Consider the following 27,000-nt stretch of genomic DNA (forward strand, 5'->3'; position numbering starts at 1 on the left):
AGAGAAAAAGTCCAACAGCTAAAAACAGATTTGTGTATCAGAACTTTGTTTTTTCTTTTTTCCTCTCCCATTAATCATCTCATGACCCCTCAGATTTATCTGGTGACCCCTTTGGAGGGGCCCGACCCCTAGGTTGGGAACCACTGGACTAAACTAGCTGACTGTATATAAAGTGGTTGAAACTAGCTCCACCTCCAGCAGCTACAACAGTAACATGCTGCTCTAACACTGATGTTTCAGTATTAATAATCTAATGATGTCATATATAATAATATATCAGTCAGAGGGACCAAACCACTACTTTTACTGCAATACTTTAACAACATTTTGCTGCTAATACTTATGTACTTTTACTTAAATATGATTTTTCAATCGGGAATTTTACTTGTAATAGAGTATTTTTATATTGTTGTATTGGTACTTTTACTTAAGTAAAAGATCTGAGTACGTCTTCCACCACTGGTCAGAGGGACTAACTACTTTTAATACTTTCACTACATTTTGCTACTAATACTTATGTACTATGTCTTTTCATGCAGACCTTTCACTTGTAATATAGTATTTTTCCTTGTAGTATTGCTATTTACGCAAATAAAGTGAGTGAATAACCTCCTCTCCCACTGCTTATCACTCATTTATTTCCTTTTAGTTCTGCTCTTTAACTACAGCTCTACATTCACCTGTGGAGGACCACCTTGCGGTTATATTTTTCTTTTTTTCAGCAGTCAGGAGCAGCAGAGAGAGTCTCGGGCCGACCCGGGCAGAGCTGCAGGACCACCGCTTGGAAACATCTCTCCGAGCACACACACACACTCACACACCCATGTGCGGCCAGTAGGAGGGGCCATGTGCTGAGGTGTTTGAGTAGGTGATGCCGTAAAAGCGGCCAGTGTGTCGCAAACCAGGTGTTTTGCGGGGGAGAGGGGAGGAGGGGTGAGGCGGAGGAGGAGGAGGAGGAGGAGAGACAGGAGGGAGGAGGGAGGAGGTGACTCGCGAGCGGCTGCGTTTCAGACTCAGCGAGAGGATCATGGCGGATGGCCCCAGGTGTAAGCGCAGAAAACAGGCGAACCCGAAGAGGAGCAGCGGTAAGTCCAAACTCCTCCGCGACCGCCGCTGAGCGCTCCGGGCGGGCTGCAGGGGAGCTTTTCACTCGGTAAACTCCTTCTGGAGACTTCTTGGGAGTGAGTTGGACCACGTTTGAGGGAGTTTTTGGGAGTGTTAGTGTGTTCATATCCCAGTGTGGTGGTGTACCGTTATACCTGGCTGGCTCCTCTCTCTCTCCGCCTAGCGGTGCACGGGGCCGCCCGGCCGAGTGCACCGTTATCCGGCTGCTATAATAACTCGGGTAACGCTTCATACTTAAGTGCGCATTTTTTGTTTTTAGTTTCTTACACTTTCCTTTCTTCATGTTTCTCTACTTGTCTGCCACTTTTCCACCCGCAGCAACACTTGGCGGCAGGTTGCGCTGCTTTCACATAACAACGTGGCCCGTTGAGCGCAGTTTGTAGTTGACTGTGTAGGTTTTTTTTTTTTTTTTTTTTTTTTTTTAGGGCGAGGTTGCGGGGTTAGTTTCGTGCTAACTTGCTGCTCTCTCGGCCCCGGACGACACAGTTTCTCATTGCCTTTCAGAATAATTCAACTTTAGCTGCTTGTTTTGACGTCCGGATGGTGAATAGCGCTGTTGCGGTGAATGCATGCGGGTTTTTTTTTTTTTTTTTTTTTTTTTTTTTTTTTTTGCATGGGCTTTGGTCTGGTCAATGCAATGCTGCTCCGGTGATGGTAAAGACATGGGATGTTTATTTTATCTCCACCTCACCCCTCCCTGCTACAACTGCAACAGCACATGTTTCCTTGTTTAAGGTAAGAGTGAAAATTATTGATTCTCCAGAAGTGGATGTGGCATTTTACTTTTTTATCTGAATGCATGCGTTTCCTCATTGCCTGCACCAGCTTGGCATCATTAATTAAGCTTTTTAATTAATTGAGCGTGTTTTATGTTGATTATCCAGCAAATTGCTCCTCTTGCACAATTTCGACCATTGCTTTTTGCACCTTTATATTCGGTTTTGGTACCTAATATGGACTTAAAGTGTATCTGTGGTTGTCATTGTTTACTTAGTGATGTTTGTATCTGTAATAATGCTGTAATCACCCAAAGAGAGTTTATCTTTATGATGTCAATATAAAAATAAGTCAAAGTTATGAATTAAATACTATAAAAGTAGAGTATAAATCTAGGTTGTTGGTTTAACTTTAAATTTAGACAACCCTTAGGTGTCAGCGTCCCTCATTGGACGGTTTCTCACCTGTACTCTCCCCCTGTTACATCGTATCAGCCAATAAAAAAAGTAAAACCATGAATATATTCTTTTTGGTCACCGTTATGAGGCTTGATGTGTGTGAGCCGAGGGGCTGGAAAGCACCTTTTTTTTCCTCCTGCTGACGACACGACGGTGACTCGGTGCGTCCGTACAGGAGCCATCATCATCATCACCATCATCATCATCATGTTTACCTGAACGCGGATAACGGGGGCTGACAAATGGCCTAGAAATAGACAGAAATAACACCTGCGGCTCTCCACCGTTGACGGATCCGGATCCGCTCGCCGTTTCCTAAAGGCTCTGCGTCTCATGAGGAGCCAGGAAAAACCGCTCCAAATGTCAACTTGTGCAGGTAGAGATGATATTTTTTTTTTTTTTTTTTTTGTAGTTTTTCACCGTGTGCCATGCCAGCTTCGCATGGATGCTCGCCTTCCCTTCATTCTCGCGGGATTTATCTCTCTCATCGACACGCATTTCTGACCCACTTGTGCATGTTTTATCTTCCCTTTTTCGTGTATTTTTGTGCACCGGTTGGTTGGTTTTGGTCGAGTGCAGCTTGCAGCTGTGTGTGTGTGTCTGTGTGCGCGGAAAATGAGCGGTGCATAAGGTGGTTATTCCTCTAGTTATTCCCCCACCGTGTGTATTATCAGTGCTTACGACTCACAGTCAAACCTCTCGTTTCCATCTATTGTGTTGCGGTAATTCGTTATACAATTTCCTGAGCGGTGTGCGGAAGGGAATGGCGGTCAGTACCATTACTGCAGTGAAGGCGGGGTTGCTGTTTTTTTTCTGGACCGGAGACAGCCAGGTACGCAAGGTGATGCAACACCTTTAAAGGTGTATTTTAACCGATTTCCCGGTGATATTCTCGGCGTGAATGGCACAAACACTGAATGGAAATATTCCCTGAGCGTCTCATTTAGTTTACTTACCAAAAATATAACGTTAAATGCCCCTATAATGTGCAAGGAGCGCATCCTGGTCCGTGTAACGGGGCGCACAATCAAGATGGCAAAAGGTGCTGTGATTTCAGTGCGCACCGCTTTGATCTGTTGCAGGTGAAACTCACATGCTTCTCGTTTTCGTCTCGTTTTCATTATATTCACCTTGCATCAGCAAAAGGCGTATTTTTTTTTTTTTTATGAGTTTCATCCACATGAAACAGCTTCAGCTTCACAGCTTTGTGAATTTCAAAAAGAGCTGATGAGCCAAACATTTTAGCTGGTGCTAATGTACCATGACCTCCAGCCTGTCATCACCGCGATGAGGCACACAGCTGCAGATACAATCAACTATACTGTCACAAAAGCTTTAATTATGTGCTTGCAATGTCCTTAAACAGTTCATATGTTCACATCATTTGGTACTGTACTGGCTTCAGTGTGAATGCCAGCCTAATGGGGGATGAACTCTCCTATATATATATATATATATCAGAAGTCAGTTGGTTTACCTGAAACTGTATCCCATCCTGGTTTATACTGATAATAACTGATATTACTCAGGTGACTGTAGATTGACTTTAAACACTTTCATGTTTCAGTTATTATAGAGGCAAGTCTTTCATCGTTACTTTCATGAATGATCTGCCACTTATTTTCTCTATTAATCCATTAGTTTGTCTAAAAAATGTCAAAAAATAACTGTATTAGTATCGTATTAGTAATTGTAGTATTGTATGAACTCAGCCCAAGGCAACATATTCAAATCATTCATGTTTTGTCTGAACCACAGTACAGAAGCAAATCTTCACATTTAAGAAGCTGGAACCAAAGAATGATTTAACTTATTACTTTAACAATTAATTGATATTGAAAACAAGTAATTCATAAATTGATTTATCATGGTAGTTGTACTCTTAAAGCTAGGGTAGGCAATTTATTTTAGAAGCACTTTTTGTTATATTTGTTCAAATTCTCTTCACATCCTAACAACAATCAATAAATCAAATGCTCTGACAAAAAAAAAAAATCTGGTATTTGTGGCTGTCGCAGGCCTGTAATAAGCCCGTCCAATCATTTCATTTGGCCCTCATGAAATGACTGGATAGCCTACGTGCTTGTCTACTTGTGCACTCGTGGCCAATCACGTAAACCGGCGTTTAGACACCGATGGGAAGAACAGCTGTTCAAACACTTCCATGAGGGGGTACAAAGACGTTACTCGGACGAGGGGAGGACATTTCTCTATGTTTGATAGTTACCGTATAACAAGTGACATATAACATGATAACAAGTTAAGTTAGACTTTGTTGTCGGCTTCCAGGCTCATTTAAAAAAAAAAATGAAAGTAGAAGTGTTTTTGGGGGTTCAGTTTTGGGTGGAGGCCTGAAGGGAGGGGCTGGGATACTTTCAGAATCTATCTTACTCCTGCTGGTGTCTCCAAAGTTGCCTCCTCCAGCTTTAACATCCTCTTTCTTTACTTTCTTAAAGATTTTGCTGGATGAATACAGTCAGAGGACATCATGAGGCAGCACATGACAGATATCACACATTTCTGTCTCCAAATCACATCATATTAGCCACAGGATACTAAATTATGAAAGAGCGTGATGTACATGGTCAATAACAGCTTTGCATCTTAAAACAATACGTGTTAAGGTTACATTCACACCCGCTGTCGGTTTCCTTTCGGACCAAACCGTAGTATAAAAGTTGGCATGTTGCATTTTTTGTGGTTTTACTCTCACATCGCCCGGCTGTACTGCAAGTCAACAAGAACTCGTTAACCAAAGTGATACTTGATTGGTTTGGTAGCCTGTCGTCCCTGCTGGTCAGAGACAAATCTGATCCAAGTCTCTGTAACTTAAACTGAACACTGTCTTTGCTCTGTTGAAGACATGAAAGAAAAAGCTGAATGTGATATTTCAGACTTCGGTTTGTCCTTGATTCAGTTTTTTATGCATAAGCAAAAACCTGTGGGTCAGTCTCATCTCTTCATACTCATAAAACTTAATATGATGAAATAAGTTCCTTTAGTTATAGTCTTATTCATAATGAGCCACATTGGAGTTTGTTTAATACTCATTTTAAGGTGTGCTGGTGCTTTGCTAATGTGTCACCAAAGTTCAGATGGTATTCTGCTCATCTATACAAGAAAACTGAACTAAAGAGTAAACACAGATCCAGATCCGCCTCTTGTTAAAGTAGTTTAAAGTCGGCCTTGCTCTTCTTCTCTGCAGAAATGACTTGCTGCTGTATAAAAGCAGATCAAGAAACAGGTGTAATCTATAGCTATAGACCTGCGGAGACCCCCCGACAACCTTCACTTTTCCCTCTTTGCACTTATTTTTCTGTTACATTGTACGCTGGAATTTACATCCTTGTACAGAAATAAGCGCAGAGAGTTTTTCCCCTTCAGCTTAACTGCAGCCTTAACAAACTTGTTTTTAGCTCCGGCGCACATGCTAAACGCCTGTAAATGGCAGGTGTCGGCCCTCCATGTGCGCCGCCCGCTTCTGCTGCTGCCGCTTTGGTCACGGGTTCGTCATACAACGCCTCTCTGCTGGCTTCAAAGTGCTGCGTGTTTCTCTGCGTGTGTGTACGAGCACGCTCTCAGCTGGACTGTAATCTAACACACTGCAATTTAGGCACTACAGGAATGCGGCCTGGTGTTAACATACCTTGACAGGATAAACACAGCGGCCTACTCCCAGGCTTGGACGTCTCATACGTACCAGCCAGCCAGCCAGCCAGCCAGCAAGGGGAACGGGCCTTGACCAGCGCCTTGTCTGCCTGACCTCTGGAAGTTTTTTTTGGGGGGGAAACGGTACTTCGGAGTGGAGAACGTTGAGGTTTCCTGTTTTGAGCCGATGAAGTGCTTTATTCATTTTCATATCTTATAATAACTCTTTGCTTTGACAGACGAGTAACCGTGTTTTCAACAGCTTTCGGTGTCTCTTTTCACCGACTGATGTAGTATATCAGTCATATCAGGTCAGGAAAGTAGACATTGGTTGATGTGAAAGTGCTTTGAATCACTGTTTTAAAGGATAACACTCTGTCTCTTTGGTGATTTGCTCTCGGATCAGTTTGTTGTTGTGGTTTGATGTGTAGATGAGTAACGTTTTCTCTTGTGTGTTCTAGTATTTATCCAGCTCTCTCCTGTAGATGCTAAAGCCGTACCGCACTGCACGTCGTACAAGCCAGATGTGCATCGTCGTATAAGGGTCGTGACCCGTAAAAACTGAGCTTAATTGCTTCAAATGCAGGACTATATTCTGTTTACCAGTGTTTCTTAGACCGTAACACACTGTGGCAAGGCTCAAAAAAAGTCAGTTGCTCTTACACAATCACACTCACCTCAAGGAAAAAAACGGTTAAATATATAAAAAAAAAAAAAACCCTGCAGCGTGTTTATAGGCCTCTTTTTGTCTTTTATGTATGAATGAAGCGTTTTCTTGCAGTCATCCTAAGGTGCTCCAGTTACAGCTGTCCTACAGAGCAGAGGAGTCATGTGAGCTCGCTGCTTCCGAGGTAATACTGAGCATTTGTTTGCAGCTAATGTGCCTCGTCATCGGCCCGGTTTTTATCCGGGTACTCTCATTAGATTAGTGTGATATCAAGTCATAGATGCTATCGTGTCGTATAATTTCGTTTAATGAATGCAATTACAGGAAATCCAACTTGTTATTGTGACTTTAATCTGCCCTTTTTTTTGTCTGCACATGCTACAACCAAACTGTTTTAAATGGAGGACTGTTCTTTAATTATTAAAGTTTTACCTTCAATTTGATGTTTATGTGAATATTTATGGACATGTACTATCCTTGTACTCTATGTGGGAGATGGCACCGTCAGAGAGAAATGATCCTGAGTGGTATTAGAAGTGGTCGTGGTCGACAGTAGCTGTTAATTGATCCGTGATCGTCGGTCATTTATGTTACTTTCTCCTTGTGCTAAAGAGCCTGGAGCTCTGTGTGTGTGTGTGTGTGTGTGTGTGTGTGTGCTATTTTCCCTTACACAAATGGGCCTGTGGAATGACAAAGCACTACAGGATGTCTTTAGCAAGTCAGCATTAACCCCTCCCATCGCCTTTTATGGTCCAGAGGGGGAGGTGCGTTAGGGCCACTGATGCTGCTGCTGTGACTAATTGAGCAATGTGTGTGTGTGTGTGTGTGTGTTAGCATCAAGGTGGGAAACAGCTACTTTCCTTCAGGCTTTGCATAACAACACACAGGCCTCCTCGTCGGGATTTACATGCATTAACACGGTGTCTGTGAGGGAGAAGCAGCGGTTCCTGCTGATGCTGTTGCGTTTCAATTAGATGACAGCGGCTGATAAAGGCACCTTGACAGATCAGGCGTGGTGAAATGAAGGCAGATGACTCATCATACCGGCAAAGAAATACATACACATCTGGTTTAAACTGTATACGCCCTCACATCTGACTTATAGAGCGTTTAAAGCAGGTTCAAACAGATAAAAGAATCCAGAGCTCTGATCGTTTTATGCATCGTATGACGACTGAAGCGTAAAGCAAACATGGATGTGATACTGATTCAGTAGAGAGGCAACAAAACAGAATAGCATGGCTGGTATAAATAGTCACTTAACAACTAATTTCCTTCCAGTGAAAAGCTTAAACCTCCAAAATATCAACTTTTTGTGGTTAATCTGATGGTTTTTTTAATGGAGTCATAAGCCAAAGGCAGCAGCGATATCCATTGTTAATGTTCAGGATGTGTTTGGGAAAGTTGGAGAGTTAGACTATAGCTACATTCAACACATTTTTGTTTAGCATAACTGTTGCTATGTTTATGTGTAGCGTCCACATTACTCCGGCATTTCCGAACCCCTGAAATGCAAAATCACATATTGCGAAAGTAACCTCAAATCACATGACAAATGACTAACGCAGTGCTTATTGCAATGCAGGTGGAACGCTCACATGAGACTTATTTTTAGTTGAGGTGAAAGGGAAATGATGCTCTGCCCTCTGATTGAATACGAAACTGAGAGCAAACTAATTGTGTGGCGTTTGAAACTCAAGATCTAGGTGTCTGAAAGTCGTCTATCTCTCCAGCGTTGACAACACCGATTTTTAGAAGAGAACCCACCACCACCACCACCACCACCACTCACAGACGCACCCACCCACCCACCCGGTTCCTCCACAGAGAGGTCAGAGGTCAATCTAGCAGCCTCGGAGCTGTGTTACATCACAGAACACATGAGGGGGAAGGGGAGGGTGGCGGAGGGAGACATATGAGACATACTGGTTTTGAGCAGCTCAAGGGAAGAATGAACATGTAAGAGTCTGTCCATTCTTGATTAAAAGCTCTACTTTTCTCTTTCTAGAGCACGACATGTGAAATTACTTCTCCCTGACTCACTTATTTCTCCGACTCGAGCCGCGACGCTTATCGGAACGCACTTGTTCGATTGGCCGAGTAGCGTCACGTGACATGATTTACAATGCATGCAAGCGGTCTGTGAGTTTCCTGGGCTGCTAAACCAGTGTTGTAAAAGACTTAAGATAAAAAAAATGATCCATCAATATTTAATAATCCTCAATAATTTATCAGTTATAGGTCTGGATCCGGATAGGACGGCGTCTGGCTGCGGACCCGGACCACGGTTCAACTGTCAGTGACCTCGCCACTAGTCGATTTCACGATTACATAGGGTGTCATCGTGCTCATACGGTGTGCGAGTGAAAATCATTAGTAGCCCGGTGATGTCAATGATCGTGTGAAAACAGAACGTGGATGCTCACTAAGTTTCAGTGTTTGGCGTGTTTTAGCTCTGCGCTGCGTTCGGATTACAGAAACATACACAATTTTTGGGAATCAAATCACTACAAAACACTGAATACATGTAATAGTAAAGCTAACTTCTTCACTGTTGTGCACCAGTGTCACTTATCAGACCATCACTGGATGTGTCAGAGTGAATATATATATATATATATATATATATATATATATATATATATATATATATATATATGTCCCTTTTTTGTACATTTGTTAGCAGAGTAGCAGGTCATTAACCCCTGACTCAATTAAAGGATAAACGGCACTTGTAATTCAACATTCAAGATGTTCTTTCTGGATAATATTTTAAAAAAATGTTGCCCAAAATATATAGTCTGTGTGGCTATGATGTCATTTAAGACAAACTTAACAGGAAGTGATAGTGCAGTGCTGAGGTTGAAGAGGTACAAGACATTTGTTTTTGTTTTTTCTGTTCTAAGTCCGGAGTGTTAAATTGAATTAAGATTACAGTCGAGCCGAGTCCTTCTCTAAACTTACAATGCCATTTAAAAATTGATGCACCTCCTACATTAAATGCAAAATGTGAAACCAGAACTGAAATTCAACCTCCGAGCCCCACCGGTGCATAAAATCACAGAGGAAACGCTGAACTCGTCTTAGCACTTTTTCTTAAAGGTGGCCTGCTTTGCTGATGCTTTTCTCTCCGTCCGTACCGTTCAAAACACCCGAACATTCATGTATTCAGGAGGCTCGACCGGCAGCTAAACAGCTAAAACTTTAATCTGTACTGTGGCGGCGCTAACAGTGGCTGAGCTGTGAAAGACCGCCTGTGGTGAAGGGACACAATTTTTTCTTCTTCTTCTGCTGCTGCTGCTGCTGCTGCTGCTGCTGCTGCTGCTGCTGCTGCTGACCAGCATCCCACCACAAACCGTGCAAGTGTGTGTTTGTGTGTTTCAACGCCCACATATGAGGGCATACGTGCCATTGCATTGAGTGTTAAATGAGTCTATACATGTGGTTTGAGTTCATACACACGTGAGTTTGTGTGATCGTGTGGGTTAAAGACGGTGTGAAGCTGGCTCTGTGCAGACATCCCCTGTACCTCCGGTTTGTTTGTGACCGTGCGATAGACGCCGATCTACTGCGCGTGCGTGGAAAGCGTCCTCCGAGTGGACTTAGTAGTAATATAAACAGAACTACCAGGCGTCCGTGGTGTCCTCAGCTGTCCGTGTACGCGTCCGCTCGGGAGTATATTCGGGGCTAAAGTGTGCATGCAGGCCAGTGTGTATCAAAAGAAAGAGTCCCATTCAAAGTCTTTGCTTGTGTGTGTGTGTGTGTGTGTGTGTGTGTGTGTGTGTGTGAGAGAGGGGGAGAGGGGGGGGAGCAGCCTTTCACACTCACCCGGTGGGAAACTCCTCTCCCTCTCTTTTGGTGGTGGTAGAATTTGCATATCCTGCCATCCTCCATTCTCTCTCTCTCTCTTTTTTTTTTTTTTGTTTTTTCTCCTCTCCTGCCGCCTGAGAAGCAGAACAGAGAGGCCGTCGGCTCCCGGAGCTCAGAGGAAATCAGTGAAAACTCAAAGCCCGAAGCTGCTGCCGCCGCCGCCGCCGCCTGCCTGCCTGCCTCCAGGCACAACACAAGAGCCACAGGCGAGGAGGGCGCCGTACAGTAGGGACTAAGTCGAAACCGTAATCCCGCGCATGTCGGTCATTGAAGTGGGATACAGGCTCGTCTGTGATAGGGGCCGCTCGCTTTGATTCGCTTCCATTTAAATTGGGACACATCTCATAGGTAAACCCCCCCCAAAAAGAAACCTGTGTAGGGAAAACTGCACACGAGGAGAGATGGAGAGAGTAATGAAATGAATAAATAAAGCGGAAAAACAGTAAAACAGTACAATGTTAAAGCCCCAGATTGATATCAGATAATGACCTCCGCAATGTTTTTCTTCAGTGAAAGTTATAGAATCTAATTTTACCCTCTAAGGATGAGAAAATTCATCTTATTTCTAATGCTGGTGATTTACTTTTTAAAGGGAAGTTGAATAAATCTGCATCAAAAAAGACAGACGACCTCACAGATGATTTGAGTCACTTTTGGCGACTTTTTTTAGCACGAGTCATAGTAATTACTGATCTCCTCTTTTAGGAAGAAGGTTTTATTGCTCTTTGTTTTCTGGACCAGGCCGCTGTTGGAAAAGCTTTTTACAGCGCCGCACGCCTTCTAAAGTCAAACAGTATAGAGTAATGGAAAAATTTCCTTTAAGGAATGTAACATGGCATATCTCCTTTTTTTTTTTTAAAGGTTTTTACCATGCTCAAATGCTTCCTCATAGGAACCAGATGATTTTCATAGGAACATTATGCATTAAAATGAACTGTAGGAACCACAGCGGGTTATTCATTCTGATTCCAAATTTTTATTACTGTAAGAAAAAAAAAAAAAAAAAAAAAGCTATATAAAACCACCACCGTAACCAATGACTTATTTCAACTTATTTCAAAGTACCTGATTAAATAAAGCTTTAAAAAGGGGAAAAAAAAAAATATAAAACCTTGGAGCGGGAGAGACGACCTACCGGCAGCCTCAGTGGTCTCGGGAGACATAAATCATAAGCGGTGGACAGGTGGGTTAGGAGGGGTCTGAGCTCACTAAAGACACCCCGGAGACCTCAAAGAGTACAGCAGCAGCAGCAGCAGCAGCAGCAGCAGCAGGATAGGTGGGAGTGGAATAGAGAATTAGATTAGAAGCACTGTAGAGTGATTTATTTCTTCTCTTCCACGCTGTTAGTTTGCTTCCCGTTCAGGTCTTTTTTTTTTTTTCATCTCATGTTGTTTAGTGATTCAAATGAGCACATCCGAAGAGAAATGGCAAAAATTTGGATGCGGAAAAACTCTACAGAAGAGTATTGGAACTGTAAGTGAAATGGCATAATAGCGATCACACACCTCGCCATGCCAAAAAAAATAATTGGCTAGCAAAATCAGCTGTGTTAATGCCACCTCTCTGAGGTGCTGTTGCATTCTGGGAAAAACGTCTGTGCTCATCACTCTTCCTGTTCACACGTACCGTGCGGACGAAAAAGTTGCAGGTTCCCCTCTTGTCTAGAATAAGCCTGAAAGCTTGCAAGTAAATTACATACTCAGCTCTGATTGGGCAGTTATCTTCTGCTTTTGCCGCCGTTGTACCTGCGCGAGACAAAGTAGTTCACCTCCAGATCGAGGAGTTTCCACACATTTGGTATTTATCGGTATTTGATCATCATTTTTACGTATCTTGTCAACCCGTCTGCCTTTAATATGTTCATAAACATCATGCTACTATAGTGGATCTGCTTATGTTCTGTGCTTTCTAGGTAAGGGCTGAAACAATTAGTCGATTGTAGAGCTGCAATGATTCGTCGATTAATCGAATTGGTTGATCGACAGAAAAACAATCAGCTATTTTGACAAATGATTAATTGTTTTAGTCGATCTTCAAGCACAAATGCCCCAAAATTAGCTGATTTCAGCTTCTTAAATGCAAAGATTTGCTGCTTTTCTGTGTTTTTTTTTTTTTGAATACTTTGGGGTTTTGGATTGTTGGTCAGACCAAACAAGACATTTGAAGACGTCATCTTGGGTTGTGGAAAATTACAACAGGCGATTTTCCACTATTAATTACCATTTTATAGGCGATATAAACAATTAGAAACGATTCATTCATTCATTTAGACAATAATCTGCAGGCTAATTAATAAAGAAAATAATTGTTAGTCACAGCCCTAGTTGAATTTCTCTCAAATGACGATCAATTCATTGTCATTTATGAAGCAAAAGACGCCTCACAGACTCCAGGTTCCAGGGTCTCAGATGTCAGGATTTGCTTTTTTTTTTTCTTGTGTTTCTTGTGTTTTTTAATACAAACTTGGGCCGTCGTGTTATTTATATGGTGACATTTCACTGTACAAACATATTCCTTACATGGACGGAGTCCGAGCAGGCGTCTCTCTCTCTCTCTGTTTCCCTTCTCCCATCACGCAGGATGGATGGCGAGCGAACACGACGGGATGGAACAGAGGATTTGATTAGAAGCTGAGTAGAGATGTGCAATGTGGATCCTCTCTCTTTGTGTCTCTCCTCCATCCTGTGTCCTGTGGGCTTGATTTGCAGCGCGAAGGAGCACGTGGGATGATATACGACGCTGTAAAAGTGGAGGAAGAAAGAAAGGAGGAGGAGGCGGAACACACCTCTCGCTCGCAAAAAACAAAAAAATATGCAGCTCTATTCAAATCTCTTAATAAACTGTCGGTGTAGATTTAGATTTATCCGTCGATAGAGGAGAGCATTAAGAATCCTCCTTTTTTTTTTAAAATCATGCCAGCGAATTCACAGCGGAGTGAAAGAGAGAGCTGGAGAGGCTGAAAGAAAGGCAGTGTTGTTATTGAATTACAGGTGATGGCTGCTAATTGGGCCCTCCAGAGATTGTGTGTGTGTGTGTTTGTGTGAGTGTGTGTGTGTGTGTGTGTGTGTCTGGCTCTAGGGATGCAGACTTGATGAAGCTGTTAGGGTAAAGTGCGGGGCCCCAGCGCGCTCCCTGAGTGCTGTGCTTTAGAGGCCGTCCTGTCCCTGCGGAGGAGCGCTAATGGAGGCCACCCAGCCCTGATGAATTACACCCAGGCTGGATGGATGGAGGGATGACGGAGCCGGGAGGGGTGGGGTAGAGGGGGGGGGGGGGGGGGGGGGGGGGTGATGCTGCTGTAATTGAAGCGGCTGCCGAGCGAGAAGAGTGCTGGGTTTTTGATGAGCTGTAGGCAAGAAGAAACACGTTTGAGCCAGAGCTGTGACAATAACCTGCATCACCACCCCCCCTACCGTGGTTCCTAGCAGGGTGTCGGCAGGGCCCTGAAAATCATACCGCACCGGCTTTTTATACGTGTTTATGTTAATATCACTGATTACGTGACACAATAGTGACTCAGCGTATAGCCGGCCCGTGACGTCAGACTTCAGGGAACATTCGCAACAAGAGAGAGAGAGAAAGTGTTTTATGTTTACTGTCATAGCAGTTGCAGCCTGTTTGATAATCATTGCCACTCTGGCCACATCTGATTAACACACACATGATCCAGCTGAAAAGAAAACTAAACATGCAAAGATGGAGCTCTCAAATACATAGAAGTGAGCACCGCTGGATCAAACCAGTAATTGATTGATGGTAGGTTAATTGTTCATTATTTGCAGCTGTAAAAAAAGCCACAAAGAAGAAAAGAGCACCACCTACAGAGACAGAATAAAGATGTTACCATAGCGTCCATGCTCTGTGACTGTCTGGTATTTCAATAAGACAGGACAGTCTTGTAATCATGGACTTGGATTTCAGCTTCCCCAGTCTACGGTTCAGACTTTTTTTTTTTTTGTTGAGTCATGACAGTTTGCTGGGAGTCGATGGAGCTCTGCCGTGTTCAGTTTCATATAATATTTCCCTGAATACTTTCCATGCGGCATTGGTAGATTTTTGCAGGATTTTAAGTAAATAAACACACATTTTTTTTGTTGTTTTTGTGTACCTCATCGGGTCCTCGCGTCTTGTCTTGTATGGTACAAACACTCATGAAACTTTGCCCTCTGTAACTGTCTTTCTTTTTTTCTGCTGAGGGTTCAGAATACAGGACACACTACTCTCTCTTCTCCGCCGCCACCGAGAACGCCAGCACGCTTATTCACTTTGATAGATTTTAGCGTGGGATTTTGGCTCCCTCTACCTTCACCGAGGAAAACCTGTGGGGCAAAGGCCCGAGCACCCTCGTCTGTGTTTGTGAGCGTGTCTGTATGTGTACATTTCTTTTTTTATACACCAGGAAGCTTCCGTCGGTCAAGCCGTACGCGTCCTCCTCGCGCTCGTCTATAGGTGTGAAGCCTCGCTACGAGACTGAAATCATCAACCACAAACAGTTACGTGAGCGTAAGCGTGCGACCGTGTAGCTCGTTTGCTGTGAAGGAGCTGCGTCTGTCATGGCAGGATGTGAGTGACGTGGTTTGACTGTGTGTCCTTACAGGGTTTCCTCTGTTATTGTGTCGCAGCAAGTGTTGGCTGAGGTCATCGTGCGGGGCCCTCGTGGTCAGTTTGCTCAGTTTATGTACTTAATCTTCCAACTATCTGAATGTCATAACGTCGCATTATCCTCGCTGCTGCTGCAGCGCTGCGGAGCCCGTGTCGGGGGGAATCTCTGTGTTATCTGTACACCTGCCTAGGTAAACCGTCATCTCCGCTCCGCGCTGTGTAAGTGTAAACATCAGATGTCAAACCACACGACCAGCCTGGATAAATTACAGTTGATCTTTACGGTTTTATTGACAGGATAGAAAACTGACACCATCCACGGCGACAAACTGAAGCGTGGTCTGTGGGTGGCGAGTCCAGGTAACTCATTTTGAAGTTTTCACAGGTCTGTTTGGAAAATAAAGGTAGATACCTACTTCTGGCAGTAAAATAATACACTGTTTAGATCAAATTATGGCAAATCATTAACTTAAAACGTCGGTAGCAGCCTTTAATTGGAAAGTTACTTCAAATTAACTGTTGACTTTTGGAAAGCCCATCAACCGGCGAGACCCAAAAAGTTTTAATTTCCTGCCTTCATCAAGTATGAAACCTAAGGCAGAAGTCTGGCTACGCTGCAGTTTTCCTTTTTGGGTTATCGGTGTAAGAGAATTGGCACAGGTGCAGCTCGACTGGGTTTCATCACGGCTGTTTGTTTTCCCCTCTAGTCTCATGCACCAGGCATCTTAATGTGAGCTCAGAGATCAGTTAATCTCTACCAATTTGTAGCGAGACGGTGTGGTGGAGGCTCAGGAGTTGCTAGTCAACAGTGTGTTTGACTGTAGCTGTTAGAGCTGTTAGAGGTCAACAGAAGGGGCCGTTTTTTTTTTTTTTTTTTTTTTTTACAGCCGAAAGATCCTAAATATTTATTCTGTCTGCACTATTTTTTACTTGTTGTTCTTCCATATATAGCTGGTTAACTATATGCTTCTGCACAAGTGTCACAGAAGCTAATTCCTGCACACTTTTGTGTTAATGTGCTCTTGAAAATCGGGAAAAAAGGTGCATATATGAAACGTGTTAATCCAAATAGGATAGGAAATATGTTTATGGTATATGACCTAGAATTTTCTTCCCATCTTTTTCCTCAAGTTTAAGTTCTTTCTTGGAAAAAAATGTTGAGTCTAACTGCTACTGGCAGCCTCCCTCTCTCTCTCTCTGTCTCTCTCTCTCTCTCTCTCTCAGTCCATGTCTAGACAAGTCCGGTTTATTTATGTTGTTACCCTGATCAGATCCGTCTAGCAACACAGCACTTTTAATACATTTATAACAACAGCTGAAAACAAGCAAAATCTAGGATTCGCTATTAGTATACCAGCATTAATGTGTGTGTGGATGGGAGAGGTGTGTGTGTGTATGTGTGTGTGTGTGTGTGGGTGTGTATATACCCTTCACAGTGTAGCAGGTGTGTCTGGGCTTCAGCCCCATTACAAGTCTCATAAATACCACCTGACACCGTTACAGCAGGCAGGCTTCGATATAAAACTCTCCTCCCGTGGCGTGAGCATGCAGCCCTTCAGCACAATTATATTATACCACACTTCAGGGGGAGGAAAGCTATACCCACCCACCCCCCAACCCCCCCCCCCCCCCGAGCACACATACTTTCTATCATACCGCGCCTTATGACTATAAATCTCAGCTGTTTTAATTTCTATGTATTAAACCTGTTTTCTTAAAAGCTCTTCACTTGATCCTAGCTGGCTACTATTCAGTTTTTAGTTTTTTTTTTTTTAAAGAGGATCCTTCTCCAACGCTATAATATGTAATTGCCCCACGTATTCATTTGAGACTTTAACCTCGGCCAAAACACACACACACACACACAGTCACTCTAGCACACGCCTACTTTCGGAAGCATTAAGTGTACATCAAATTTAATGGCGCTTAATGGGACAAAAGTAGTGAAAAAAAAAATGTAATTCCTCTGTATCCTATAACTGTTATGGCAAATTGGGCACATTTGTGGCCAGAAGGTGTTATAATTATAAATATTTGTGTGGCATTCACTTTTGTACAGACAGACCTCAGCGGTGTTTTCCACTTTAGCCTCTTCGCCGCCTCGCCTGGATGACATTTCACTCGACTGGCGATCTGAATGTGCTTGACATTTTGCTAAACTGCGTTCGGAAGGTCCTGCCTGTCCCTGTGTTTTCCTTCCCCTCCTCCCTGTATTGTGTGACTGGGTAAACAGACACACACACACACACACACACACACACACACACGCACGCACACATACGCGTGTGTGTGTATATCCTCACAGGCTGCCTATACATCTGGGGAGTTTGCTTTGTATGCCTGCAGGCTTAGGATTATGCCTTTGTCTTTATTGCCTACCACGCACACAGAATGGCCTTGAGTTGTTTATTTTTGATGTTTCCCCTAAACACACCTGTAAAGGAAAAGTAGGCTAGTGTTTCATTATCCTCTCTAAACAGGCCGGTGTTTTTACAGTCTGTACACGGATGGTTTTTACTTTACCTGCGTTGTCTTTCCTGTTCCCAGGGTCTGGCTGCAGTAAAACATAAAGAGCTGCAACAAGCGTTTTAATGCACCAAATAGGGTCGTTTGATCTATGTGCTTAGAGGATAAAAGGTTAGTAGACTAAAGATCATCTAAGACACTTTCCCCAGATAATACTCGGAGGACCGAACCCTTTTGAATTCACACGACACGCCGTCGTCGTGTCGCAAGGTTAAATTCTGTTCCAAACCACCCCAGAGGTTCAGTTCAAGTTGTAATCCAACGGCTGCGAGCATATGGAGACGCCGTCCCGCCGTTCTGGTTCAGCGCCGCTCAAACGTGAAGCCTCTCATCTCCACAGCTTGACGCTCTCCCCCCCCTCGCCGACAGCCCGTTCAAAGCGAGCTAGCTAGACGTCCGACGTCCAGACGGCAGCGCGCGGTCGGTCTTCATTTAGCGAGGACAAGAAGCGCCGTGCCAACCGAGGCTCCGCGCCAGAGATCTGCCCCGCAGAGCTCGCCGTGGCCGCTGCCAACTCTTGACATACAGTAGACGGGTGGTTTTTTTTTTTTTTGCGCCGGCAGTGCCAAAAAATACAGCGGTCTGATTAAGTAATATGATGTAAGATGGTGGGATGGTGTGAAGTAGCCTGCTGGATTCGGAGATGGAGATATATATATCGCCGGCGGGGAAGGGGAAGGGGGGGGGAAGCCGCGGCGCTGTCCGTTCTCCATCTGTGTTGGGATTATGAAATAATAAGGCTGATGACTGGATACACAGAGCCATTCATAAAGGCTTAACCTGTGGTGAGTTGTGTGCGCTCGTGTTGTTAGGGGGGGGAAAACTTATTTATTTGTTTATTTATCAGGGAAAACACACAGTTAATTAACATCATTATGATGTAAATGTGCAGCCGTGAAGAAGTCGGGATTTGCGGTTATACAGGTGGATTAATGCTGTAATGTTGTAGTAATTCCATTTTAATGTAGTATTTGGATTTAGTTGTATTTAGAAGTAGATTTATATCGTTTATGATATTTTTTATGTGAAAGTAGATTAATGGAAAGTTAAATTCAGTTCCATCTGTATGTATTTGAAGTAAAGAGTGGTCTGGTTTCTTAAATATCTCGCTCATGTAAGTAAACAATCACAACTGCTGCTACGTTAAAGATGTGTCAGTTAGAGCATCTTTTTCTTCTGTAATGTGACTGTTTTCTGAGAGAAGAGCAAAAGGCATTGATTTAATTCTGAGATGGATTAAAGTGAATCGTTCAGAGATTTGAAAGTTAGCATGATGTCGCTCCGCTAGCAATCAACCCATAATCTACTGAAGTGCAGTTTTATATCATGGGAGGGATTAGCTGGTCCTCGTAATCCTATTTGATTTGAGAAAAGTAAAAGAATTTGGTAGATAAATTCTTAAAATCTGCTTGTTTTTTTGGACACAATAATTAAAGCACAGACACAGAATAAGAAGCAGGTAATTGAGCATCATTTTTGTGCGTAGGCTGTGATTTCTGTACTTTAACTGCGAGTCATCAGTTTAGACTGACGTTACCTTACGTTGACCTCAGTCTGCTGAGACAGTGGAGGTCAGCGGCGTCATCCATCAGCATCCTATCCTGACATGACATCCTATGTGCGCTCTGGCATGTTTATCCTAAAGCTAAAGGCAGACACACACACACACACACACGTGAGGTTTGCCTGGCCGAGCGGTACGCTAAGCTCTTAGTTTAACGTAGCCTAGCGAAGCATAGCACGGATACACAAACCGCTCACGGCAAACACACACGCTTCACCCAACAGACTAGCTCGTGTCGCAGACTTAAACACACAGACGTGATGTTTTGCACATCACAACGTACAGCTCTCACTAATGCTAAGCAGCTCTTTGTCACCGAGCGGAAGTCTACAGTTCTCCGACCTATTTCCCAAGGAGTTTTCTGCCAGAAAGAGAGACGCACGTGTGTGAGCTGAATACTGAGCAGGTGAGAATAGGAGGAAAATGTAGGGAGAAGCCGGTAGTGAGTTATAAGATCATGACCACAGTAGTGCAACAGGACCTGCTGGGGCATAAATCAGCCTCACAGAGATTATTATTGATAAGGTGGAAGTGTTTTTTTTCCTGTCGAAACACACGGCGTAGGAGGGGCGACTCAAGATAGGAGGAGAAATTCATTTTGAGAGTGAGGAGAACTAGTTGCCGTCTAAAAAGTAAAACCAAAACTTGAATATATTTAAGTTAGAAAATGAAGAGGAATGAGGAACTGTGAACATCTGGGAAATACTTTTCTCCCCCCCCCCCCCCCCAAAAAAAAGTGGAAGGGAGACGTTTTAGAAATCTACACATCGACACGTCAGTCATGCCGGGAGACTGTTAAAACATTCTGGCATTAAGGAAACTCCACAGGGAAAGATAAGGTGCCAGATTCACTGACTGTACTTTATTGATCGGCTGTATGATTAGCCGAATGCTTCTACATTACCCGATTGCTTAGAGGATATCCTTCATTTGGCATCAGTGAAAGAGAACGCAGGGCCCTAATGGATATTACATTAAGTCTTTGTACCAACTGAAAATACATCATGTGTCGCAACCAGTCTGGAAAAAAATCAGGGTGTGGATTGAAACACGAGACGCGTCGGAGGTAAGAGTCCTCTCCGCTCTGCACTCTAGATACGAAGCCCCGTCCCTCACATTAAATTTTATGATAATCATTATGTTATAAATGGTTTTCGAAGGCCGTGGCGAGCGGGGTGAAGCTCAAGGGGGGGTGGACGGAGCGTTATGTGTGATTAAAGACTTAATAGGTGAACTTGATTGACACGTCAGAGGAGGAAGCCAGCAGAACCAGAAGAGAGGAGAGGAGTCCAACCGTCATGGTAGCCTCTCCAGCCATCTTCTTCTGAGCATTTGGTTTATAAGATGTCAGAAAATAGTAACAAATTTTCATCACAGGACATGACTTGACATATTTAAATGTTTGTTTTTGTCTGACCAACAGTCCTAAACCCAAAGATGTTCAGTTAACTGTTACAGAAGACGAAGAAAAACAAAATCATTGCATTTGAGGAGCTTTTTTTGCTTAAAAAAATCAACTGATAAGCAAAAATGTTGGATTATTTCCATCAACTGTTCAATTAATGAAGTTATCATCCCAGCTTTACTGAAAACATGTAAAAAAATGTGTCATCTTTTCTTTCTCAGGGTTGCTTATGATGCTTAATAGTGTCTGACAATGCAGACATGAGCTCGTCTGCCGCGTTTCAGCCGCATCGTTATCAGAATCACAATCACTTGAATCACTAAGAACAATAAGTTGGAAAGTAATAAGTCCGGGAGACACTAGATGTGTATTCACAGCTGACACGGTGCGAGCTACCTTAGTACAAAGATAACAGTATCCCATGAACAGAAAATACCTGTAATTTAAAAAAACGTGGCGGTGATTCTGGAAAAAGGAGTGCATCGGTTTTCCGTGGAGCCCGGATGTAATATTCACCATCTAAATTACATTTGTTTTTCTCATCATTATTACACAACCACGAGGTATTGCGTCACGTTTCTTTAAATCCTAGGAACGTTTACTCAGCACATAAGCTCAGCAGATACAACCCAGCTCACGTTTATACATATGGACACATTCAGACCTGGAAACGAACCAGTATAATCACAGCTTTTTCCACTCATCGGAGAAACTTGAGAGAAGTGTATTTCTTGCTTAGAGGAAGGCATTTTGGATTATTTTTGGAAGCTTGGAAGCGATGTAGAAAAATGTAAAATATCAAACTATGTCATCTGTTTATCTGTGTAGTGGTCCAGAGCTACAGGTGAATCCTGTATTTTTCTTTCATGCGGTCCCAGATATTATAATCAGATTGAAAACTCGCCATCCGCTTCAATAACGACCTACCCTTTGAATGTTCTTCCTTTGTATGTTTGATATGAAATCTCACCGCTAAGGGAAGAAGGAAGCGGTGAAATGTGATTACCTGTTGACAGCCGGTGACTGAAAAAGTTCCACATAACAACCCTTTTTTTTTTTTTTTGTAAGAGAGACGACTTTGTTGAACCCGTTGTTGGGAATGTGAACGCAGGAGGAGGAAGACTCTCAGATCCCATGAAATTTGGGGAAACCACCGTGCTGTGACACTACTGGGTCAAATACTAATGCTGAGCATCCAAAACACAGCCATGACCTAGATTTACACCTACCGATAGCTGTCACATCCAGCAGAACAACAGAGGATCCGAAGAGGGCGGTAAAATAAATAACAAATCCCCCCAGTACCTCCTGCGTTTTTATAAAAGTGTCATCCCGCTGCGTGTCTGCCTGTTTGTTTGTTTTGTTGATCATAAGGCACACGGGGCGCAGTGTCTGCGTGTGACAGGGAAAGTGTCGAGTAGGCACATTTGACAGGAATCCGGGACTGGATAATAAGCTGGTTAGAAGACTTCCTGTTCCAGATGTGCACCAGGTCTGACATACAACAGAGACTCAGGAGCTGTGTGTGTGTGTGTGTGTGTGTTTTTTTATGTTGGCATGTTAAACATTTAGCTAACGTTCACATCCTGATTGATTTGGGTTAAAGTTAAAAGAGCAGAATAAATCCGTATTCATGAATCAACAAATATAGAAAACGGCCCGGCGAGGAACAGAATTAATTTGGAAAGTAGAACAAACCTACATGGACTTTTTCTCTGATGGGAGACAAAGGCGTTCTCCTGTCCACAGCTGGATTTGTTATTGGTGCACAACACTTTCCCCCGTCGTACACAGATAAGAGGGATTGAACAGAAAGTGTATTGTACAGCCCAGCAGTGATACAGATATTATTTGATGTCTTTGCATCTGATCATTTTTATTGCAAAATCAGTGTTTTCTCCAGATAGTATTGGCAGGGAGGGTTAAAGAAATTATTTATTGATTTTATTTTATATTAAAAGACTCTCCACCGATTTAGCATTGCAATTCTATTACATTGTCGGAGTCACAAGAGTATCAAAATCAATGCAGCAGAACCAGAGATTTCATCTTTTTTTTCAATGCATTCTTATTCCTTGTCAAAACCGAGTGCCTACGTCACCCAAAATGCAACTCAACCGCTGACAGTTCAATCGTAACCTCGATCTGTTAGCCTCAAGCAATGATGAGCAGCAGCCTGCAGACGTCTTGTAAACTCATGTTTTCCGACTCCCACAGACACTTTTCATTTTCTAACTCCAAGTCTTCATCCCCAACCGACGCTGACATCACTTAAAGCAACTCATCAGACTTTGCACAGCGCCCTCTGGAGCCACAACACCTGCAAAAACACTTTGATGTGTAAAATATATGCTCGTTTCCCATTTAAGGCAAGTTTTGACCTACTCGATAAATTATTGACAAGGTAACTAAATTAAATTAGACCGTTCAATGACGAAGCACAACCAAAATGACATAGATCAATTCCATTAATACAAAATGAATTATGCATAGAAAACAAGCTGATATCTGGTTTTTAAATAGAAGACAGACATATCAATCCAACCCCAGCTGAAACATAAAGACAGATAGTCACAGGAATATATATACAGTGTTTCTGCACATAAAGTCAAAAAATGGTTTCTACATAGAGATTAAGAGTGAGGTACATGTTGCATGTGAGGGTTTATGCCCTACAAGATGTGAGGTATCCTCGATGCTTTACAGTGCACGTATTACTTTGTTGTGTAAAATTGGTTGATGTTCCATCAAAGGCTATGATCAGGCCATTACAGCCCAGTAAGGATCATTTACTGAATTTGCTTTGTTTTTGAAGCACTTATGCTTGCTGACTCATAAGGTGGTTGTTAGGATGAATTGTGGTCTCTGTGCGGTGGGTGCAGTAAACCAGCAGCATCATGCCCTCAGGAAGCTGCAGTTGAGCAACACCAATACTGTCGAATCACTGGTATACTGGGGAGCGTGCCTATTTCGGTGGGTGTTAAACGTGTGAAGAAAACCCCCTGATCTCAAAATTATACTTTCATTTGTTGCTTCAAAACTTTTGAGACAGTGTTTGGGAGAGTTTTCTGTCATATTTTACTACACAACTTTGCTTCTCGTGCTGTAAAACAAAATCTCATATAACGTTACTGTGTGAATTGTCTCTGCACTGATGTCACCAGAGAAGATTCCCCCCTGAATCAGTCGGTAGATAAACTGTTTATATTCAAATAAATGTATTCAGGAGCAGCTCCGGCTCTGTTTGCATTGTTGCATTTCAACCACAAACTAGCTGCCTTCCTTTCTCCTCTCCTCTGGTTTGTCATGTGGTCAAGATAGAAGAATGTGCTCAGAGTCCCCCCCCCCCTTCAGCACAGCGACCCGTCTTCCTCCTCCCCTCATGCAGTGGCCTCTCAATGCTCGTCGCTGCTCGTTCCCAGTCAGTGGGCGCCGGTGGCTTGCTAGCGACCTTCGCGACCTCTTTAGCGCTGCTCGGCGCGGCGTGGCTCTTGGCTCGGGCTTCTCCTCCTTTCTGGCCTCTGGTCTTACACTGAAACATGTCTGCTCACCGGGGGTTGGCGGAGGCTGTTGGTAACCATCAGCACGGTGGACGCCATCTGCACATCATATACTCGTCTACTGTCAAGTGAGTCAGCTTAGATGTGCATTAATTATCAGTTTCAAGTCACATTTTATAGGAGGTATTAGCAAAACTTGCTTTAATTTTAAAACTCAAGCCACAAAAGTTGAGCTACCTAGCTTAAAATATATTCTGTCTATTTGTATTGGAAAATATTACTTGGCTCGTGGTATTTCCTCTTGTATATTTTGATTGTTATGCATCACAACAGCAGAGCAGACTCCTTGTATGTGCAAACCTGCTTTGCAATACGCTTGATTGTGAGTCTGATGGCTTAAGAACTACCTGCAACAAATAATGTAGATGATACACATGAATACATATAGATTATGTGATTATTATGAACAAAAATTGCTGAGGCACAAATAGAACTATTTTAATACTGCTAGAAAAATGCATCAAAACACTGGAATCAGTCTGTGTGTCTGCTCTAATTTCAGAAATCTAGGCTGATACATACTGTAAGATCTGGATGGAAACTTACATTTTTTTTTATATTCTTCACTCCTGTAGACAAAACCTTTGGAGACGGTGAAGTTTTTTGGAAAGAATTGACCTAATTCCCTAAAAAGAAGGTCTTGTGAGTGCAGAACAGAAAACAGAAGGTCCGACCTCATTAATCACATGTATCGATCTGATGTTACCGGCGTTAGCGTAAACGTCTTCAAGAAAATAAATCACTAAGCAAACACCAGAACCTGAACTGGATTTAAATTGCTGATTCACTCCAGTAAAAACCTACATCCTACCTCCAGATCTCATCCAGTACTAATGTTTTTTTCTGAACAGGGCTTTTCTCTGCACCATTTAAGTTGTGGAAGCAGCATAAAACAGATGTCGGGTGGCAGCACGGTGCACCGGACTCACTCTAAGCCTATGAGAACTCTGTATTCCCTGACCCTCTCCCGCTCCGAGTGCCAGATCTCATCTGATCTGAAGCACAATTAGCCTGAGCTCTGAAACAGTGTTTTCAGTAAACTCGTGGAAAGGGGGGACCTCCAGTCCGGAGAGAGCAGTTTTAACTGTACGACAACTGCGGGGCGAACTCTGCGAACTGTTAAACACGGATATCTGAGTCTACAGTCCCTGCACTGTTATCTGTGTGACTGCTGTGTGTGTGTGTGTGTGTGTGTGTGTGTGCATCCTAGCATCTGTCTGTTTACTGGCCTCGCTTGTGTATTTCAGAGGTGCAGTTGTCGTCCGGGTGAGTCAGGTTTTCCTGTAAACTCGGGGCACTGCTGCGAGTAGAGAAGCCGGGAGAGGTCAGACTCACAGCTGCTCTCCAGGGGATAGAATGAATGTGAAAGAGCAGGCGGCAGAAATCAGAAAAAAGTATAAATATTGTCACATTACTTCCTGGCACAGGTCATCCTGCAAAAAAAAAAAAACCTACTATTTATCCTGAAAGCTAGGGTCAAAGACATTTTAATCACACTTCAAATTGACACCTTCACAACATCATTTCACTCATTTTTTGCATGACAAATTAGCAAAAAAAAACACACATTTGTCATATGATTTAATGCATTTATCATCTATTTCATCTCTGCAAACACTGTTTTTACTGCAGTCTTCTAGAACAGGACATCGTTGTATAAAATGAGCTCAACAAAGGTTGAAAGTGGTGTCAAAATTCACGACGGGACGTTTATTATAGACAAGCGAAAAGAAGTTACGAGCTGTGTAACGCCTCGTAGAAGGCAAGGTGTGTCTAAAAGCTAAACTACATTGCACTAGACCTCGAGGGCTGCAGAGACTGACCTACATGCAGCGAGCTGTAATACTGATATTATAGCAAGAAGCGGAGGGGGGGGGAAACAAGGAAATGAGTGTTGAGCAGCTTTCTGAAAGCAACCTGTTTACTGCAGGTCATGCTGCGTATGCACTGCAGTCTATTTGTGCACATAATGAAATCAAAAGAGTCACATGCAGGTGATGTATGGATAATATATAAACCCTGTTATGAGCCTAAACACCCAACGACTAAGCGCGCACACACACACACACACACACACACACACACATACACACAAACAGTCATTTAACAAGGCAACAAGATTTAATGTCTCGGATCTCATGTCTGCCAAAGTGGAGACCTACATAAAAATGGAATTACAAAAATAAAGAAAGAAGAAAGAAAAGTGCTTGTATGGCAGTTTTTCCTTGGTGCACACACACACACACACATGCTCAGTCTCTCTCTCCCTCCCTCAGAGTAATAGCTGGAGCTTCTTAGGTAAATTGAATCAGTCGCTCCCCGGTCGGTCAGGTTCTTGTGCGGCCCCCTGGCATGGAAACTCAAGCTATCAGATTGATTTTCGCTCTCTCTAGCGCGGTCGGCCTCCCCTCCTCTTGTTCCGCCCGGTGTTTCAAGGATGGTCTGAGTAGTCGACTGGATCCAGCTGAGTTGAAAGCCTAGGGAGCCCCTGGGTTACTGGGCTGCTGCCTGCTGGACCCACCGGAGTAGGCTTATCACCATGTCCTCCCCCCCCCCCCCCCGTGTTTGATTTATCTCACTTGGCTTATGCATGAATTCTGTCACCACTAGTGTGTGTAGTGCGGTCTGTCAGTCAGTGTCTGCGTGACTATGACAGTGGATGTTATACTGTATATGTGAGTGCCTTCTGGGAGTAAAGCTTATGTAACCTCTGTAGTCTTTTATCCCCCACGGGTCTGCTTCTGAGACTAGTAGAAAAACGGGGTCAGTCCAGCTCCTCTTAATCGCTTCTTCTTCTTGGCGAGGCGGCGTTGAGACAGCACACACACACACACACACACACACACACACACACACACACA

The 27,000-nt window shown here is 43.2% G+C and overlaps 1 protein-coding gene across 2 annotated transcripts in view; it reads left to right on the plus strand.

Annotated features, from left to right (window-relative positions):
* The first annotated feature begins 947 nt into the window (after positions 1 to 947).
* Positions 948 to 27,000, plus strand: part of LOC122994397 (zinc finger E-box-binding homeobox 1-like) — a 72,058-nt gene continuing 46,005 nt past the window's right edge. The window contains exon 1 of one of the 2 annotated variants that reach the window (XM_044369077.1): positions 948 to 1,085. In XM_044369077.1, the coding sequence (XP_044225012.1) occupies positions 1,028 to 1,085 (58 nt within the window). In that variant the 5' untranslated portion in view covers positions 948 to 1,027. Of the gene's footprint in view, positions 1,086 to 2,551; positions 2,677 to 27,000 lie in introns of those variants that run through there. The other variant, XM_044369078.1, reaches the window with a different exon arrangement.

The sequence above is a fragment of the Thunnus albacares genome, chromosome 12, assembly GCF_914725855.1.
Source record: "Thunnus albacares chromosome 12, fThuAlb1.1, whole genome shotgun sequence".
Classification (NCBI taxonomy): Eukaryota; Metazoa; Chordata; class Actinopteri; order Scombriformes; family Scombridae; genus Thunnus; species Thunnus albacares.